Source organism: Oreochromis aureus, linkage group 12 (assembly GCF_013358895.1).
Source record: "Oreochromis aureus strain Israel breed Guangdong linkage group 12, ZZ_aureus, whole genome shotgun sequence".
NCBI lineage: Eukaryota > Metazoa > Chordata > Actinopteri > Cichliformes > Cichlidae > Oreochromis > Oreochromis aureus.
Genome location: NC_052953.1, coordinates 36652975 through 36673621, shown reverse-complemented (window position 1 = coordinate 36673621; position 20647 = coordinate 36652975). Strand labels below are relative to the sequence as shown.

General features: G+C 39.6%; 1 protein-coding gene across 2 annotated transcripts in view; it reads right to left on the bottom strand.

The window, feature by feature from the left end:
- Positions 1–20647, bottom strand: part of apba1a (amyloid beta (A4) precursor protein-binding, family A, member 1a) — a 69438-nt gene that overhangs the window by 30294 nt on the left and 18497 nt on the right. For both annotated transcript variants that reach the window (XM_039620394.1, XM_039620395.1), the window contains 2 exons: positions 19192–19337; positions 10513–10545 (listed from right to left, as the gene is read on the bottom strand). In XM_039620394.1, coding sequence (XP_039476328.1) covers positions 10513–10545; positions 19192–19337 — 179 coding nt within the window. The remainder of the gene's footprint in view (positions 1–10512; positions 10546–19191; positions 19338–20647) is intronic.

The window sequence follows — 20647 nt, the reverse complement described above, 5'->3', positions numbered from 1 at the left end:
ACAAATTAGGTTCCTCCACTTGCCAAATCTCACTTTAACCTCTGATTTTATTACATTAAATTAATAAATAAACCTGTGCTCATCCTGCAGTATAATTAAACTCTACAAACTACAAACTATAACTAAAACAAATCACATGAGTTTTTTTGTCCCATGAAGTTCTAAGAAAAAACAAGGGTCTATATTGTGCTGTCAAAAATATTTGCCCCTTCATGATTTTTTGGTTTTTGAATATTATTTGTTTTATTTATGTTTCAGTTTATCGAGAAAACATTAATTTTAACCAGTGATAACCAAGTTAAATGCAAAATGCAGTTTTAAAATGATGTTTTCTTCAAGATCACAAAGTAATCCAGGTCTGGTCTGGAAAAGTAATTTTCCTTTAAATCTAATAACTGTTGTTCCACCGTCTGCAGCAAGAACTGCAATCAAGCATTTACAGCGTGTCTTTTGTAACACGCCAAGATTGGCCCAATCTTCTTTGCATCTGTATTTGGTTTCTGAGCATGAAAGGTCTGTTTAAAGTTTGCTGGAGTTACTACACTTTTATTCCTATCCTTAATCCTCCTGCTGCACATCATTTGGAGCTAAATCTTTCTTTCAAGCCAACTGACACAAGTCATTTTTGAGTGAGTGAATCTAACCAGCATCATCAACTTAAATTTAAACTGATGTCTGCTGATGTTGACAAGCAAGTTGATACGTCATTTTGCCCTACCATACTGTCTAGTCTCACATTCAGCTCATTATAAGCCTTTTCTAGTGTTTTTACCTCCTTTGTCTTTATTCTAGACTCTAACTGCTCCTGACTATTCCTCTTTGTCTTTGTCAGCCTCGTCCTCTAAATACTTTCCAGTACTTCCTCCTTTCACCACCAAGTCTCGCCTTCTTTGCTACCTTTAGTCATTTACTTAATGTCTAAGTAAATTATAAATTCATTTATTATTTGCTATTTTAATGAACAATAAAAAGAATCATAAAAGCACTTCTAAATGAACAATGAATCCATTAACAGACAGTAAAAAATAGAACGTGGACTTCCACAAATAAAGCTAAACACTCCGTTGCAAGACACAGAACGTTCTGAACTCTGAAGAGAAAACAGAACTCAAGAGGTGAACCTTCTGTGAAGATACAGTGGTATTCAGACTTGTTGAAATTCAAGGAAAAAACAGTTAGAGACGTCAAATATTTGTCCAAATAAAAAAAAAAGTGCTTTGGATGTTTTCAACCAGGACATCAGTCAAAGAGCTGCAAAAGAAGAAGTCTTTGTGAAACATGTTTAAGGAAAACACCCAAAGTTTTTACAGGAAGATCACAAAAGGGCAAACAGAGGAGAGAAGTGCAGTGAGCATGGGGAGAGTGTAAAAACTCAAAAAAATGCTGAGTCAACGGGAGGAACAGAGCGCAAACACACTCCTAAACCATCAAATGAAGCTACATCAAACAGAGTAGTGCAAAGCATGGGCAGCATGTACTCCTCTACAGTTGTCCCAGTATGGTTATCTACATCAAGTGACCCAGAGAATGAAATTCTCGTATATGCACTACATGATAACCAAAGCGTTGCCACATTCATCGTGCAAGAGGCAGAAGCTCTGGGAACAAAACGTGAGCCAGTGGAGTTAAAGCTCTCCACACTTTCATCCAGAAATACAATCATCCCAAGTCAGAGGTTAGCTGCACTGCAGGTGAGAGGTTTCTATTCGTCAAAGAGGATTTCTCTCCCTGTAACCTATTCAATAGAGTTCATTCCTGCCAATCTAAGTCACATTCCTACACCACTGGGAAATAGTGGTCTCGACTATGCATCCATCGGAGTGTGAATGTTAGCTAAGCAGCACTAAAGTATAGAAGAAAGTGCTTGTATGAATGGGTGAATGGTGAATGGGTGTGAATGAGGCATGTGGCATAGAGCACTTTGAGTACTCTGCGAGAGAAGAAAAGTGCTTGTAGAATTATAGGAATTATTTTAGGGTTACTGTTCATAACCATCATCTTTATCATTGCATTAATTATCATTTCATCCAAGCATTTATTGAAGTGCTGGCATTAGGTTATAATTTGTATTACAGGGGTTATCATAATCAAATATTAACAGGTTTATTACAGGTTCAGTTATAATCAGTTGAATCTATAAGTTAAAGGTTTCTGAATGTTTTATATTCTTACACATAGTCTTCAGTGGGGGAGAAGCTGATTGCAGCCTGACAGGAAACGGTGTGCTTTTGCAGAAGTGAAACCGAAAGCAGAGCGAGTGAAAGCCAAAGAGTTAGTATGCATTTATCTTTGATTTAAGCTTTTAGTAGAGGCTTTTGATCAAAACATTAATTCAGTAGAGTACACATATATAGTCTTGGTTCGGACAGACACGTAACCACACGCACACTTAGTTAGAGGAATCACTGATAGGGGAAAGTTCAGTTTAAGGTCAACTAAGGTTCAGAAAAGCAGATGCAAACTCTGCACGCACAGACAGACAAATAGTGAGAGGTCATGACACGTCGCGGTACACAGCATGCACGCCCTCGCACGTGGGCGCACAGACACACATACACACACACACTGTTAGGGGTGTAGGTGAAAGTTGACTGATGAAGCAGTAGATGCACGATGCGAGAGCTGAGCTGGCTTACGGGAAACCACCGGGGAGAAGATGGAAGCCAGTGTACTTTTAATTGTGCCTTGAGTTGTCAAATAGAACATTTGTGGTTTTGAAGCTGATGTATGTGATGACGCAATGATGAGGGGCGTCACTAAATATACTCTGATGCATATAAAACTGTATTTTGATGTTAGGAGGATGAGATTGTGGGGCTGTCTGCTTACAGAGTCCGCTCAATCATCGTCTTCACCCTTTGGACCAGTGTGGTTACTTGCATTCCTCCTGTGTTTCCTTCCCTATATTTTTGAACCTTAACATTTGGGGGCTCGTCCGAGGGGGGAAGTGAGACAGGACGGAGAAAGGTCCGAGGCGTCAGGCGCTCAGGCATTGGTCAGTGGTCAAAGTGAGTGACAAGCCGGCATATAACAAAAAGGTAGGCACCACCTGTTGATCTTATGAACCAAAGTGTGTCAAATTGGGCTGTGTAAATTGAAAGTCTACTCACTGAAACTACTGGTAGATGTCTGCTTTGATTTTGGTGAAAAGTTGAAGGTTGAAGTAATGATAATGATAAGGAAGTATAAGTGACAGTACTGAGTAATGAGAATAAAGGAATGAAAAGAGAATTAAAGCAGTTGGACTGCGAAGTGAACTTTAGAATGATAGGGAATTTGGTCATTGTGTGGGTTCAAGTCCCATTGGTTATGCAACCCTTAAGAACTTTCTCGGAGGTGACGCTCCCTGCTGGATAGAGAATTTATCCTTCACCTAGCGATGACTAGGGATAGTTTCGGGCAACATTCGAGGAGGACTCGGGAATCTCCAAAACTGTTGAGGGTTGTCCTTAATCTTAATCCTGTTTTGGGTGTAGATTGTTGTTTCAAATTATTCTAAAATTACTTGAGGACGAGGAGTCTGGGACCCTTAAGAAGCGCATTTTCTCCTTGGTAACGCTTGCGCTAAGACAGGACGCTGATCTTAGACCTACTAGGACAGTAGGGATAGTACCGTCGACAGCGGGAGAGAACTTGGGAACCTCTGAAATTGCTAGGAGTTAGAGTCTCCTATTTGCGCTTTTTGGCTACGATAAATTTGGTTAGGGCATTAGCAATCGGGCCACCGTCAGGGACGGAATACTGGCTAAAATTGGTCGCAAAAAGTCAGGGACTTTTATCGGTTGGACCGTTATGGATAAATTTGTCGAAATTTGTAGGAGCGACAAGGCCTAAAAAATCTGTGCAGTTGTAATTAATAAGACGTCTGTAATATAAAATATGAGATCTATGAGTAAGATCAGTCTCTGTGTCAGTCATGCACAGCCGGAAGTGCACTGATTGTGTGTGTAAATGCAAATGAGCAGCGGAGACGCGCAGAGAGGGTGGTTTGAGTTTTCGAGAGGACTGAGCTTTTGCTAAATGCCTGTATATAAGAGGTTGGTTTTGCTTATTATGAGAGTGTAAATACAGTGTGAAATATATTAGTGTGGATGTATAGTAAATGACTGAATTTTGATAGATGTATAGTTCGTGAGCCATAAAGGTTGGTGTGGTTTATTTTCCAGTTATGTGTGTGTGGGGAGAAGCTGCGAGACGATGAGAGGTTTCAGTTTTCTTTTTCTTTTTTCTTTTGACTTGCTCTTTCTGATCATGGAAGGCATGTCCAAAATACTCATATGAAAGCGTATCTTGTGTGATTTTAATTGTGTGAAGGCTGTCAGTATGTGATTTGAGTGACTCTGCATGATTTGTCTGAGTGAGTGGAAAATGGAAGTTTGAGAGAGAGAAGGCAGTGTGTGTGAGACGAGTCATGGCGTCTGAAAGAGGTTAGAATATTTAAAAGTGTGTGTGAGAGGAAGGTGTGTGTGACTGATGATGTCAGGGGAGCACCCAGAGAAATAGACAGAGTTAAATTCTAAGAAGATGAAGCGAATGCATGTTTTAAGAAAAAGTAATAAAGTAAAGTAATAATTATATTAATTACAGGTTTTAGAAAAGAGACAGACTGAGAGAAATAAATACATGAACTAACAATTACATTAATGAATTGAAAACGCACGTACACAAACTGTTACATGTGAAATTATTGTTGGAAAGTTTAAGAAAGAAAGCAGTTTACACTCCTTTAATTTCCAGAACCAGTGTGTCCCCTAGGCCTGATAACACCCTTGCCCAGTTGGCTCCTGTAGTAGGTGGGCATGGAAGGCTGGACAGCCCATGACGGGTAAGATCCCACCTCGAAACCCTGGGACAACCTAAGGCAAGGCGCAGTCACGATTGCTCGAACCTAAGTCCCGGAGTGACCTTGGAGTCACTGGAGGAGACGGGATTTAACAGGTAAGGCCACTGGGCACAGGCGAGGGGAAATGTCATTAACAATGACCAGTGATGAACCAGAGAGAGAAAACACACCCTGTCAAAGGAGTTTGAAACACTGCAAAAGAAACATTTACAAGATCACAAAGATCATAAAGAAACATTTATAGAAATCACACATACAAACGGAAAATGCACTAACCTTACAGAGATAAGCTCATGAAGAGTAATGTATAGATAGTGATTAAAACTTGGCTAAGAACACAAACATATGTAATTAAATCAGCCTGGTAATTTCATGAGGGTTAAAATGGTGTGAATGTTGAAGAAAATACACTTAAAACACACTTGGATAAAATAGAGTTGTTGTGGAATAACTCAAACGAAGCTGGATGACAAGGGAGTGAGTTATGGAAAAAAACAAAACAAAAGAGGAGTGATTACTCAGGAGTGCTCTTGCACTGATTTATCAAAGTAAGTGATTAGTATAGAAAGAAAATGAAAATAATTCAATAATGTGATAAGGTTTAAACATGTATTCCTCTTGTTAAGTTGGCTGTTGAGCTGTGTGTCTATGCAAATTAGCTGGAGCAGAGACACTTCCTGTGTGTGTGTGTGTCGGAGGCTTTCAGTTCAAGAGAGATCGGGGCTGATGAAGAGTATTGGGAGAAATATATAATGGTAAAGTATCAGGATATTTGATTACGGTGGTCAGGTCTGTTCAGAGGGGCAGATTTGGACAGGAAATTTATAATTTAAGGATGATATGTGGTTGAAATTGGTTTTTATCTTGTGCTGAATGAACACATGGTAAAGTGAGGAAGGGTGACATTGTGCAAACGGTCTTTGATCTTTTGACGAGGTTTTCGTGTGTTGAACGGGTGAAATTTAAGATTGTTTCAGATTTTTGAGGCTGTTGTTTTATTTCCAGAGAGGGTGTTTAATTAAGACATGGATATGTCTGAGAGGGGCCCCAAAAATTTTTTGTAGTAGTAAGTGCACTCAGGAAAAACCTGTCAGGTGATTTTGTTTTGTACTTTGATGAGCTAATAATCAGCTCTCTTTTTTCATTTTTGTTCTAAGCAGGCCTGGAAGAGAGTGAACGGACGGCGCTGACAAAATTGCCAAGTACGAAAATCAGGTGGGCTTTACAGAATTATAATTGATTACAATCAGAGACTGATTGGCGGCAAGTCTCTGTCTAAAAATGGATTGTATCGATTCAATCCAGTCAAAAGTATAGAGAACTATTTTCCTAAAAAGGAAAACGAAATAAAACGAATGATTGAGCTCATTTTGCTGATGTGGAGCATCTGATGACGTCTTGTGAAGGCTGCAGATCAGCAAAAATATCATGTGTGAATGCATGGGAGTGAATGTGAGTGGTTGGACCAAGGGGAAATAAATAAAGGTTGACAAACAGGAGAAGTGGGAGACTTAAATCTGGGGATGCTGATGTTCCTTTGGGTGAATTTCTGCTTTGTTGATTTGGGTTAGACCATGTTATTACACTATAGAATGCTAAATGCTAAAAGGGGAAACATTGTTTGATGAGATTCAAGTTACCATTAACTGAGGTAACTCAGGATTAATAACTGTTTGGTTTAAGTTTGTTTTGTCATGACACAGACTAGATCATAAAGGAGAGTTGAGTATGAAATGTAATGAGGCACAGGTTTTGTTTCCAGGAAGTTCCAAGGATCCAGACTTTCCATGGAGCAACGATTTTGAGGAGATTTGACATGATGATTAAATTGATTTTGTTCTTTAAACACAGGTTTTCAGGGCTGGAGCAAAACACCGGAGAGGAGAATTGCTGAGCTGTTCTGAGAAATGAAATGACTAACCTTTTTCCTTTTAATTTGTTAAGCTTGGGTGAAGATGTTGAGTTTTTGCCACATGAGATGTGTCAAAAAAAAGAGGGATTTAAGATTTAATTTGTTTAATTTGAAAGGGTTTTACTAGGATTTTATAATGATTGGGGTTGTTTGATAATCTAGAAATAGTAAAACTGAGGACTTGTTAAAAGAAAGGATTAAAATGAACTGAATTAGGTTTAGAAGATAAATTGCTGGTGTTAATAAGAAGTTGTACACCAAATTTAAAGGGGAAACTGTGGGAATAAAGGATATGCTTTGGGGAAAATAGTGAAGATTTTATGAGTAGAAAATGTGGGATTTCTTTTTGATTTTTAGGATAAGTTGTAACAGTGACATAATGCTAGAATGTTGTTATAATGTAGGCTTTAGAAACAGATAGTAAATAGATTTATTTTTAGGGTAGAGGAGAGCTTTTTATGAGGATGTTAAGAGTGGTATGGACTCGAATGAATAATATTGGAGATTATATATGTAGAAATGATTTTTCATACACATTGCATTTTGTGCCTTTGACGGAGTTGTGGCTCAGAGAGTCGTCTCTTGAGGGTCATAAACTTTTGGTTAACGTTATGATTAGCCAATCTACTGTGAGAATGACCTGAGTTTTGAAGGATTGCACACGCTTACAGACATATAGAGCTCATTAAGACCTGACAGGATTGATTCCAGGCAAAAGGCCTGAAATCCATTTAGCATTTAACTGAATAGGAGTTTCGTTTGTAACTAAACTGTGTGACATGTAAAATATGGAGATAACACATGCAGTTCTAAATTAGTCCTCTTATATAAAATGCAGTTACAGGATAACAAATACTTGTTGAAGGGATCAAGTTTTTGCTTTAAACCAGGTCCAAGGGGGGAAAAGCTTATGTATTTTGGTTAAAACTGATAAAATATAATGACTGATAAAATATAATTAGAATGTACCATTACATTAAGAGTAGTAAAATGAAATAAAATGATATATTACAACAGGTTATAACACAGGAACTGTGAGTGTTAAAATGAAGTTAGTGTCAACACACAGAAGTTGTTCCTAGGGAGCTTTTAGCTATGATGAAAGTTATTTAGGAGTAATTGATTATATGCTTAAACTTAGTTGATTAAAATGGTTGTTTTTCTTTGATCCTTTTAGTAGAATAAGCCCTTCTAATGATTTTATGATGATTTTGCTTGTGAGAGGTGACTTTAGATGAAAGGTAGGCCCTTGCAGCAGTGACAGTTTGTGCACAGGATGTTGATGATCAGATAAGGAGCAAAGAGGAAGCATATGCAGAGACGTGCTTCCTTCGATTCTCTTGAAGGCAGTGCTTGAAGAGTTTTACAAATGCTGAGTACGGTTGATTAAGATTTGAAAATAAAAGTCAAAAACCAAATATGAAATTAGGTTCATGTTTTGAGAACAATCGAGGAACAGAGTAACTTAGAGCATAGTAGGGAGAAAGTGTTTTGTTTCCTTTGCAGGTGGCCAGATTTCCACTAGAGTGGGACCCAGAAGAGGAGCAGAGACCACTTAAGCATGAAGTGTTCTCAAGTGGGAGCGGGCATTTTATAACTAAGACCACCTAGATGACATGAGGTTGTCTGATTTGTTAAGTCACAGGATGCCAAGAGAGGGTCAGAGCTAAGAACAGTGATCCTAATGTCCATGATGTCTGGGATGGACAGGGAAGCAGCTGAATGGGCCAAGGAGTGACCCAACACACAGTATGGTGACCTCTTGTGGTCAAGAGGTCAAGAGAGGGTAGTGTAGAATTATAGGAATTATTTTAGGGTTACTGTTCATAACCATCATCTTTATCATTGCATTAATTATCATTTCATCCAAGCATTTATTGAAGTGCTGGCATTAGGTTATAATTTGTATTACAGGGGTTATCATAATCAAATATTAACAGGTTTATTACAGGTTCAGTTATAATCAGTTGAATCTATAAGTTAAAGGTTTCTGAATGTTTTATATTCTTACACATAGTCTTCAGTGGGGGAGAAGCTGATTGCAGCCTGACAGGAAACGGTGTGCTTTTGCAGAAGCGAAACCGAAAGCAGAGCGAGTGAAAGCCAAACAGCCAAAGAGTTAGTATGCATTTATCTTTGATTTAAGCTTTTAGTAGAGGCTTTTGATCAAAACATTAATTCAGTAGAGTACACATATATAGTCTTGGTTCGGACAGACACGTAACCACACGCACACTTAGTTAGAGGAATCACTGATAGGGGAAAGTTCAGTTTAAGGTCAACTAAGGTTCAGAAAAGCAGATGCAAACTCTGCACGCACAGACAGACAAATAGTGAGAGGTCATGACACGTCGCAGTACACAGCATGCACGCCCTCGCACGTGGACGCACAGACACACATACACACACACACTGTTAGGGTGTGTAGGTGAAAGTTGACTGATGAAGCAGTAGATGCACGATGCGAGAGCTGAGCTGGCTTACGGAAACCACCGGGAGAAGATGGAAGCCAGTGTACTTTTAATTGTGCCTTGAGTTGTCAAATAGAACATTTGTGGTTTTGAAGCTGATGTATGTGATGACGCAATGAGGGGGCGTCACTAAATATACTCTGATGCATATAAAACTGTATTTTGATGTTAGGAGGATGAGATTGTGGGGCTGTCTGCTTACAGAGTCCGCTCATTCTCCCACGCGTGTCATTTCATTAAAATCATCGTCTTCACCCTTTGGACCAGTGTGGTTACTTGCATTCCTCCTGTGTTTCCTTCCCTATATTTTTGAACCTTAACATGCTATATAAGAATCAGTAGCTTCTACCTGCAACACCATCAAGTTTGGGGGGGGGGGACAAGAACAGAGGAGCTGAAACTGAACAACCACATCTGCTATTTAGCTAGACTTATAAATATCCCTGAAGCAATTGTGGTTGCAAGGACAGCCTTGACTTCATCCTTTGTTTGTTCACATTTCCCGAGGCAGTTCTGAGTGGGAGCTGTAATGACCAATGAGGGGAACTGTACTTATAATCTACAGTGCTGTATATAAGTGTTTAAGGAAGTTCTGTCTGAAAAAAGGGCAATGACAAATGTTTGAAGATCAATTTACCATTTTTGCAATACTGTTGCTGTCTAATGTTAAGGTAATGTTAAGTAAATTCAATATATGCTCTGTTCAGTACAAAGACTGGGAACAAATGTTAAATTATAATGTTTCTAATTCAACATTATGCAGGTCATGTATTGTGCGACCTGTAGTCAGGTTGTTGACTCCTAAAAAGAGGTTTTTTTCAACCAAAGAGACACAGAGCACATACCACAGATCATGGTTGTGGCCATGTGCTCCTTTGCTGCCATGATGCCAGGTCATGAGATTTTTAATCTCAGTGAGATTTTTACCTGGATAAATAAAGGACTAATAACAGGGGTTACAAGGCCAAACCCCACAAACCCCAATGGTGTCAGAAGATTCAGACTGTTACCTGCATCGAACAGTACATGGATTTCTTACATGTCAAAAACAAAAAGACTTTCCAGGTTACATAGACAGTCCAACATGTCCAATGTCCAACATAAAACAATGCAAAGTTGGCATTTAGATTCAGCAAAACCATAATTGATCAGAATGACATTTAAAAAGTATCAAAGGACAACGATAACTAGATAATCATATAGACACTGAAATGGACAGAGAGTAAAACACATGAAAAGCTGCACTCAGCAGTGATAAGGATGAGATAGAAATGTAGGTACTGCACCTTCTTCTTGTTCTGGGCCAATTTCTGAGCCATCTGCCAAGCATGGAATAAAGCAGACAGGACAATCATGGGTTAGGTCAATACACAGTAAAACATGGATTTGTGTATTAAATAACTGTCAATGGTGTGACTTAAATTGATTTATATTAATTTATGTCACACCTCCAAAAGGCTAATGCTCCAGCCTTTCAACAACCTATATATATACAGAATATTAATGATTAACAAACAAGGCTTGTCTAAGTAACCCAGACTTGTAAGCAGCACAGTAAAATTGATTTAATGCAGTGGGTTCCCTAGATTTCCCAATGCATGCTAACCATGTCATTGGAAAATATCCATATGGAGATTTTACTGTTTATTTGTGGATGATGAATTGCATGCATAATATTTATTCGCTGTATATAGTAAATAATACACCTTATGTTGAGTGAACTTCCACGGTGTGTCACGCCCCACAATGCTTTATTTATAGTGCCTTTTGTGTACACCAGTAGTCACGCCACATAGTTGTTAGTAGTTAACACCGCATTTTTCCAAAGCCTGATCTGCATAGGCCTACTGCACTGCAAATATTACCGTCTAAGGACTTTTTCACTACCAAGTTATGGATGAGTCAAGTTTAGCTGCAGAATTCAACAGATTTTCACATGTAGGCCTGCTTTCCTGAAGTCTCAGCCTATCATTATTTAATCAGGCACACCCTGTGTCTGTGTTCTTGACAGGGCGATACGTTTATCTTAGATTTTTTATATACATACGACTCATTCTTAACAGACTAAAGGTGCATCTGTTGCAGCTTTAAGGCAGGGATGACCACGGGAGTTGCTTTTTCACTCCATATGCTTTATTTCAAAGTCAGATCATTGACAAAAACATACAGCAGCTCCTCTTCAACTCCTAGCCCTTCACTACGGTGGAAAAGAACGACTCCAATCCCCTTCAAGGAACATACGTCAAAAAAGTGTTTCTGACACACCAATGGGGCATTCAATGCTGTCTTGTAAATATGACTACTCTGGCAGATGAACAGTTCAAATGAAAAATAAACCCGAACAAACAAGCAAAAAAAAGAAGTGTGGGGTACCTTTGAACCAATGAACAAAGTATAACAATTTATACTTTTTAACATAACCCGACCCCGTCAATATGTGTATCTCTCACACATCTTCAAACGTGTCTGCATTTAGAAACTAGTAAATCGCTCTCTATATCTACTGATTCATTTCAAAGACTGTCACTAAATAGCTAGTCTGGTGCTGCCTGAATAGCTTTACAAGTCTTTCAATCCAACTTTATTTACACTGCCAGTCACATATTTGGATACACCTTCTCATTTATTGTTTTTTCTTATTTTCATGACTGTTTAATTCAATTCAATTCAATTTTATTTATATAGCGCCAAATCACAACAAAAGTCGCCTCAAGGCGCTTTATATTGTACAGTAGATCGCACAATAATAGATACAGAGAAAAACCAACAATCATATGACCCCTATGAGCAAGCACTTTGGCGACAGTGGGAAGGAAAACTCCCTTTAACAGGAAGAAACCTCCGGCAGAACCAGGCTCAGGGAGGCGGCCATCTGCTGCGACCGGTTGGGGTGAAAGAAGGAAAACAGGATAAAGACATGCTGTGGAAGAGAGACAGAGATTAATAACAGATATGATTCGATGCAGAGGTCTATTAACACATAGTGAGTGAGAAAGGTGACTGGAAGGAAAAACTCAATGCATCATGGGAATCCCCGGCAGCCTACGTCTATTGCAGCATAACTAAGGGAGGATTCAGGGTCACCTGGTCCAGCCCTAACTATATGCTTTAGCAAAAAGGAAAGTTTGAAGCCTAATCTTGAAAGTAGAGATAGTGTCTGTCTCCTGAATCCAAACTGGAAGCTGGTTCCACAGAAGAGGGGCCTGAAAACTGAAGGCTCTGCCTCCCATTCTACTTTTAAATACTCTAGGAACAGCAAGTAGTACATTGTAGATTCTCACTGAAGGCATCAAAACTATGAATGAACACATGGAATTATGTAGTAAAAGTTGGATACTACTTCCCACCCACTCCATGACATGCTGGGCAGTCACAGGAGCACGTTCAGTGAGAGACTGAGATTATCCATGATGCACCACTAAACAACACAGGAAATCATTCCTGCCTGTGGCCATCTCCCTGTACAACTCCTCCATCTAACACACTGTAAACACTGCAATAGTTACATCCTTGTTGCACACGCTCTTTTCTACTCTGTAATATTCGTGTCAACACTCTTGACATTTATTTATAATCACCTCTGTTAATCCTTGATATTTATTATTGAGTGATTTGTATACATTGTGCTATTTCTTAAATTTCTTAAATCTGTAACATATTGTATTGTTAAATAGTCTAGTCTGTTTCTGTTATTTATACTGGAGCAACTGTAACCCACATAATTTCTTTAGGGTTTAATAAAGTATGCTGATTCTGATTAAACAAAAAAGTGTGAAATAACTCCAAACATGTTTTTATTTTAGATTCTTCGTAATATCCACCCTTTGCTTTGATTTCTGCTTTGCGCACTCTTGGCATTCTCTCCATGAGTTTCATGAGGTCGTCACCTGAAGTGATTTCCAACAGTGTTGAAGGAGTTCCCAAAGATGCTGAGCACTTGTTGGCCTGTTTGCCTTCACTCTGCGCTCCATCTCATCCCAAACCTTTCACTGCCCACTTTTAAAACACCCATTTTTATTCTTTGGCTTTTGGCCTGAGTGAGACTTAGTTTCTCTTGTAATTAAATTAGTTATTAATGTACAGCACTTTACATCAGCTGTGGTTGTTTTAAAGTGCTTTATAAATAAATATGATGATGACGATGATGATGAAACCATCTCCATTGGGTTTAGGTCAGGTGACTGTGGAGGCCAGACCATCTGGTGCAGCACTCTATCACTCTCCTTCTTCCTTCTTGGTCAAATAGGCCTCACACAGCCTGGAGGTGTGTTTGGAGCCATTGTCCTGTTGAAAAATAAATGATGGTCCAACTAAATGCAAACCTGATGGGATGACATGTTGCTGCAGGATGCTGTGGTAGGCATGCTGGTTCAGCGTGTGTTCAGTTTTGAATAAATCCCTAACAGTGTCACCAGCAAAGCACCCCCACACCATCACACCTCCTCCATGCTTCCCAGTGGAAACCATGCATGTAGAGACAGTGGCCCTGTGCCAACATGCCTCTTCCCTCGTACATTTTCAGTCTTTGCAGTCTCTCTGTTCTGTTGGCCCTCCGCGGCCCTGAGCCTTACACAGGCTCATCCTCTCTTCTGGCATTTTCCTTCTCTCAGTCCTGTCACTGTCTCCATTTTGCCCTTTGATTCATCAGCTTCGAGCCATCTGAGGTGGACATGGGACTCAAACAGACTCAAAGACAGCTTTTACAATAAGGGCAACAGCCCTAAACAGTGCAAACAGCTGACCTGATTGGCTACCTCCCTGGACTTTTGGGGGGATAAAAACAATAACAATAATAATATTTATATTTATAACAAGGTGCAATAATAATTAATGTGCAATAATAACACTGTGCAATACACACACACTTATTCCTCTTCTTTTTATTACTTAAGTTACTGTGTTGTGTTGTGTTGTGTTGTGTTGTACGTAGTGCCGACGTGGGACAGTTTTCCAATTTCATCTCTTCCAGGTCACAAGCTCTGCAAAACCACCAGATATACAGATATTTTTCTCTGAAAATCTTAGAAATCAGAATCAGCATACTTTATTAACCCCTACAGCAATTATGTAAATATAATATCTAACCAGATTCTTACTCTGGATGGCATTACCTTGGCCTCCAGTAACACTGTGAGGAACCTTGGAGTCATTTTTGACCAGGACATGTCCTTCAACATGTCCTTTCCTTTTTGCTAAAGCATATAGTTAGGGCTGGACCAGGTGACCCTGAATCCTCCCTTAGTTATGCTGCAATAGACGTAGGCTGCCGGGGATTCCCATGATGTTTCTTCTTCAGTCACCTTTTTCACTTTAATTATTAGTTATTATTAATCCCTGGCTCTCTTACAGAATGTTTCTTTACCTTACAATATAAAGCACCTTGAGGTGACTGATGTTGTGATTTGGTGCTGTTTAAATAAAATTGAATTGAATTAAATTAATTTAAATATTCCAGCAGCAGTCTGAGTTCCTCGATGCTCCTAGAGAGCAACTGTGACTCCAAAAGAAGATGAAGACCTCAGCATGATAAACTCAGATACAATACAATTTCATGAAAACTATATTACACATTATTTCTAAGTCCTGATGTAAACAGGGGTGTCAAAGTCATTCGGTTCATGGGCCACATACAGTCTAATTTAATTTATTTGTGTGGCAAACCACCACACAACGGCTGGTTGTGGCTCAGAAGGTAGTGCAGGTTATCTACTAACTGGAAATTTGTTGGTTCTACCAGTGGTTGCTTCAGCACACTGAATCCCAAGACACTTTCTGACCATCAGAGTACCAATGTGTGTGAGACAGAAAGAAAACATTTAAGTGTAGAAAGAAGTTGTTGTGTGAAGGGGTGAATCAGACATGCTGTGTAAAGTGTATCTATGAACCAGTGCGTTTACCATGTACCATAGTAACATACACCAAAAACCTAATTTCAATTTCTCATTTCACCATAAGCTAGGAAACTGAATCAATGACAGGAGAGGAATATAATATAACCTCCACATGCTGTCCTGCTTACCATAATTTGCTTATTCAGCTACAGCGTTTCGGTCTGTGTGACCTTTGTCAGCTACAGATTCACAGGAATGTCTCTAAATTCCACCTTACACAGAGTGACCTAACTTCCCAGGCCAGGGAGGATTTCTTCAACTCTGACGTCCTCTGAGTGGGAAAAATACGGGCACACGTGGTCATCAGGTGGGGACATAGCTCCCACTGAGACAGAAAAGAAATGCTTCCCAACACACAAACCATTCATAATTTCTAAATTAGGCTAAAATAGAAGGTTTCAAATGAACTGGCTCTGCTAAAGAAGCTAAGCCAAAAGAGCCAGACCTCTACAAATGCACTAAAACTACATCAACCTTGATTTTATCTGAGTTTAGAAGCAGGAAAATGTTCACATCCACATCAGAAGATAATCTGTAACCTCTGCTGTTTCTGATTACTTCTGAAACTTGAGTAAAACCCTTCAAATAAACCATTCAGTTTACAGTTTTACAACTACAATCTCTCAAGATAGCTAAGGCTTCTAAGTATTCTATTATGGGCCAGCACAGGACCACTGTGCTGGCCCATAATAGAACTGGCCTTGTGCTGGCCTTGTGCTGGCCCATGTGTGGGCCACCTCTGGCAAATCTGATCTGGGCCACCCAAGGGCCGTCATTCTTTGCGGTACGTGGGCCATGTGTAAGCACATTGTGTGGGCCAGATCCGGGCCATACAAATTTTGCTATGTGGGTTAAAGGCATGTGGTACGTAGACTATTTATAGGTACAGATGGATCATGTTTAAGAGTAAAGTATTAATTATTTTAGGACATCTCTGACCACCAGCAGGCTAATAGTAGTTTCTGTTTGTAGTTAAATACACTCGTTGTGAGTGTGGCTGATGAGAAATCAGGATGGTTCTGATTTTAATCAAACTGTGATAAATAATAAGATGTCCAGCTTAATGAAGGGCTTTTTTTTATAGAGCAACAAACTCTTTTTCCAGGCTAAATGAAGATGTTGAAAATGAGAACAACCTCTTTTCCTCTCCAACAACACATTATGTGCTTTAAGGTGGACGTTTGAGAGTTATAACAGGAAAAACCACCGAGTCCACAGTCACACAGAGTGACGATATAACACTGTTAATGACATCATCAACCTCTGTGTCAGCAGGTTTTATCTACGTGCTCTGCACTGTGCTGCCACGCGGCATTGAAGAAGACATCAGTGTTGTCCTCAAACTGATATTATATTATTAATTATAATTTCTTTATTACATCCTTATTACATGTTTATTATATCCTTATATCCTTAAACGTGGCGATGGTGATCGTGGCTCAAGAGTTGGGAGTTCGCCTTGTAATCGGAAGGTTGCCGGTTCGAGCCCCGGCTTAGACAGTCTCGGTCGTTGTGTCCTTGGGCAAGACACTTCACCCATTGCCTACTGGTGGTGGTCAGAGGGCCCGGTGGCGCCAGTGTCCGGCAGCCTCGCCTCTGTCAGTGCGCCCCAGGGTGGCTGTAGCTACCATCACCTGCCATCACCAATGGGTGAATGACTGGTTGTGTAAAGCGCTTTGGGGTCCTTAGGGACTAGTAAAGCGCTATACAAATACAGGCCATTTACCATTTACCATTTAAACCGGTTATAGTAGTTTCAGAAAGACACCTACTGTAAATAAATGTATTCCCCACTGCTGTGTAATCCTTTACTGTAAATTTATATGTTATTAATATTTTATAAAAGATTATTGACAGTGAATCCTGTAAATGTATTACTGCTCTTTGCCTGTGTCTGTGAGCATTGGCAGGCTGTGTGTAACACATGCTGCATCACTGACACAGCAGACGGAGGGAGAGGGCGGTGAGGGGAGTGAAACAGTCACAGGGAACAAACATCCTTTAACTTCTTTACAAACCTCATGGTCTGCCACTAATGTTCTGGGGATCTGCACAAGAGGATAGTGTTTAGGATGTCTGCTTTGAAAGTGCTGCAGCAGATTTACACTCTAGCAGGTAATTCTTTGCTCTCGAAGCTGAATCTTGTTCTTTCTGTTTTTCTTTCTTGTTAATCTGTCATGTCTGGTTGTTACAGCGAGTCCAATCACAATCTGAATGCTTTGTTGTGACAAACACATTTGCTTGTGAAGTGTTTTACTTTATTATTCACATTATTATCTGTGTGGGTATTATGCTGCAGAGGACTGGGGTGAAGCCCAGATTGGACAGTAGAGGGTGATGTAGGAACAGGAAAAGAAAACAGACAGGAAGAGAAAAGGAGTCCAGGATGAAGCCAACGGACTCCAACAGATCTCGAAGAGTTTTTGAGTAGGATTAACATCTGTAACATCTGTAACATCTGTGTGTGTGTGTGTGTGTGTGTGTGTGTGTGTGTGTGTGTGTGTGTGTGTGTGTGTGTGTGTGTGTGTGTGTGTGTGTGTGTGTGTGTGTGTGTGCGTGTGTGTGTGTGAGCATTTGTCATAAAACATAATTGAAAATGAGGGTGAGAGACTGCATCACTGTCCCCGGGGAGCCAGTGGTGGACAGGAAAACACCCAGGAGTCCCTGGGTGTCCACGGCCCCCCAAGAGTACGACCTGAGGTCACACATCTTAATAACAACCGTGTGTCCGTCGCAGCAGAGTGAAGGCAGCAGCGACCAGTGAAGTGTCTTCTAATTGTTTTTTTGCGGGTACAGAAATGATGTTATCCATGTTGGTATTTCTAGATTCAGTTATTTGGGCTTAAATCTGTATGACAGATTTCAGATTCTGATATTTAAAACATTTTCTGTTGTGATCCCATAATTTGATATAAGTTCTTGAACTGAAGTAAAGTTTCCATCTTAAAGAACATGTTCTAGGTTTTTTTATCCCCTTCCTATGCCCTGACAGAAAATGTAGTATTTTCTATATGTACTGATCCAAACAGGTATCAGTTTACATGGGATAAGTTATTTTTTAATTCCCATAAGGCTGTCAGGGAGGTGTTTATGTTTATTTAGGCTTTAATATTATAAAGCAGTTAAGATGCTTAATACTGGAACTTATGAAGGCAAATTATATATTTTACTTTTCAAAAGAGTGCTTGTTGTAGGTCCAGCCATGGGCTGTCTAAGAAGCCTGATTTAATCCAGTTTGAAACAGTTGATGGGGAACCATCAACAGGACCCAAACGTCCAGATGAACAGAATCAACTTTTTGGGGGATTTTCTTACCTGAAACATCAAACATGCTCCCAGACACAGTGAATGAAATGTTTTTCAGTCAACACTGCATCGCCATGCTCAGTCCTGCCCAGATCCATGTTGGGTCTTGTGTTATTAGAACATACTTTTAAATGACTGAGCCCAAACTTTCAAAATGACAATAAATTACTGATCAGCTTTCATAGTGATTTTTTTTTTATTCAAATACAGATAAATTATAAAAATATTTCACTGTTTATCAAAACAGTGGACGATATTTTACCTGTTCCCCACTGCTGGGCAAGTGCCTACCAGAAATAGCTCTTTAATATTATTCTTGCTGGTCTCTCTATGAACACTATGAATGTTTGTAAATAAACAAATATGTAAACTCTGCCCTACAAACAGTCAAAAGTAATTTGATTTGCACAAGCCGGAGTTTGAGAGTAAAGAGTTACATGCAGGGGTTTGGATCTGCTGCAATGCTTGCACACACTTTCATGTGCACGATGCCTTCTTTGTGCTCGTGGAAGGTGGACGCAGTAAATTCTGCACGTAGGAAATAAATTTTTTTTCTCATGCTGAACTTTTGAACTATAAATAATTCCACACAAGGCTGCAAGTAGTGAGAGTTGTTCTGGTAGCAGAAGCGAGGTCGATACAATGTTACTCTTGGGTTTGAGGTTTTGGCTGGTTTATACACACAGACACTGAATTACTGAGCCTGGGACTCTGTGCAGACAACTTTACACTATAGTGCGACTGAGTCTGAACAATGTGTGTTTTTACCTTAATCCGACTGACAGCTTCCTGTGCCTGCATCATTCGGATGTTCTTCGATGGTGTCTTATCTGACAGCAGCTGAGTGGAGCCAAGGTAGTTGGCTGCAAAGATGATTCCATCAATTAGGTCATCTGGGTCACAGGGACCTGGAACTGGAGTATGACACAGAGTTCAGATTCACTACATGATACACACATACAAAAACGCATAAAGGCTAAACATAACTGATTTTCCTTCAGATAGGGAAAGCTTCTCATTAAGCTGAGTTTGAGGAAACATGAAGTGCACCCTCACTGCTTCCATATGGATGAAGAGGGTACAGCAAGGTGATGATAATGACACATACGTGATTAAATGATCAATAGCAAGCGTGACCCCATCATTAAAAATAGAACTTTTGATAGTTTGGGGCTCTGAAGCAGTCAGAGCTGAACAAACGAGACCAAAATGGAAATGTCTGGTCAGATTTAGCAAAACCACACACAGCATATCAGTACATAAACTCACACTAACTGCCAGCCACAGTGGTGATTTGGATTTGTAGCCATAGGAACTATGCACCTTGCAGTCACTAAGTTATCCATGAACTCCTCTGTATACTGAAATCAGACAGGAAACAATCTGTCCAATAGCTGACGCTTGGCCAAAGCTGGGTCATTCAAGAGAATAGTGACTGTAACAAAATAAACCAGCTGATAAAGAAAAGGTGCTGTAAAGTCCTGACCTCAACTCAAGAACTGTTCACAAGCAAATGCCAGCAAGCTACAATGAACTAAAGATCCACAATTATGTAACTGTGTCGTAAAGTCATACAGAAAAAATATTTAAAGTCATTGCTGCTAAATGTTGTGGTAGAGAATAGGGACTCATTGGGTGTACTTGTTTTCTCATCACTGAAACAGTATCCATATTTCTAATATGTAACAACAAGATAATTGAGTTCATGTATCTACTCTGTGTTGTGTTGGCACATGGCACAGAGGAACAGTGGGTGAATTATATCCTTAAACTTACTTACAGGATTGAAGTTTTACATTTTGAAAGAAGCCAGCTGAACCGAATAACAGACTAAATGTTATGTTGAGGCTGTCACTTTCTCCATCTCCATGGATGTTAAAATCACCCACATTAATTATTTTACCTGAGCTGAGCACCAACTCAGACAGAAACTCTAAGGCCCAGCTGGTTGATCCCAGTTACCTCTGTACAGAAGTCTGGACTGGCTGTCCATTCAAAGCGTCCGAGTCTCTGATCCTAGGGGTTTTATTTAAGCAGGTACTGGGGGATTCACCCAGCAGCTAACTACCTCTATCTAAACTCAAAAAGGGAATATCCATAAAATTAACTTTAACTGCAGACAGGATATTTTAATAAAGCAATTTTAGCAAGGGCAAAGCAATCAGCTTAATCAGTTCATTATAATTACATAATTAACTAATTTTAAAAAAGTAAAAATGTATAA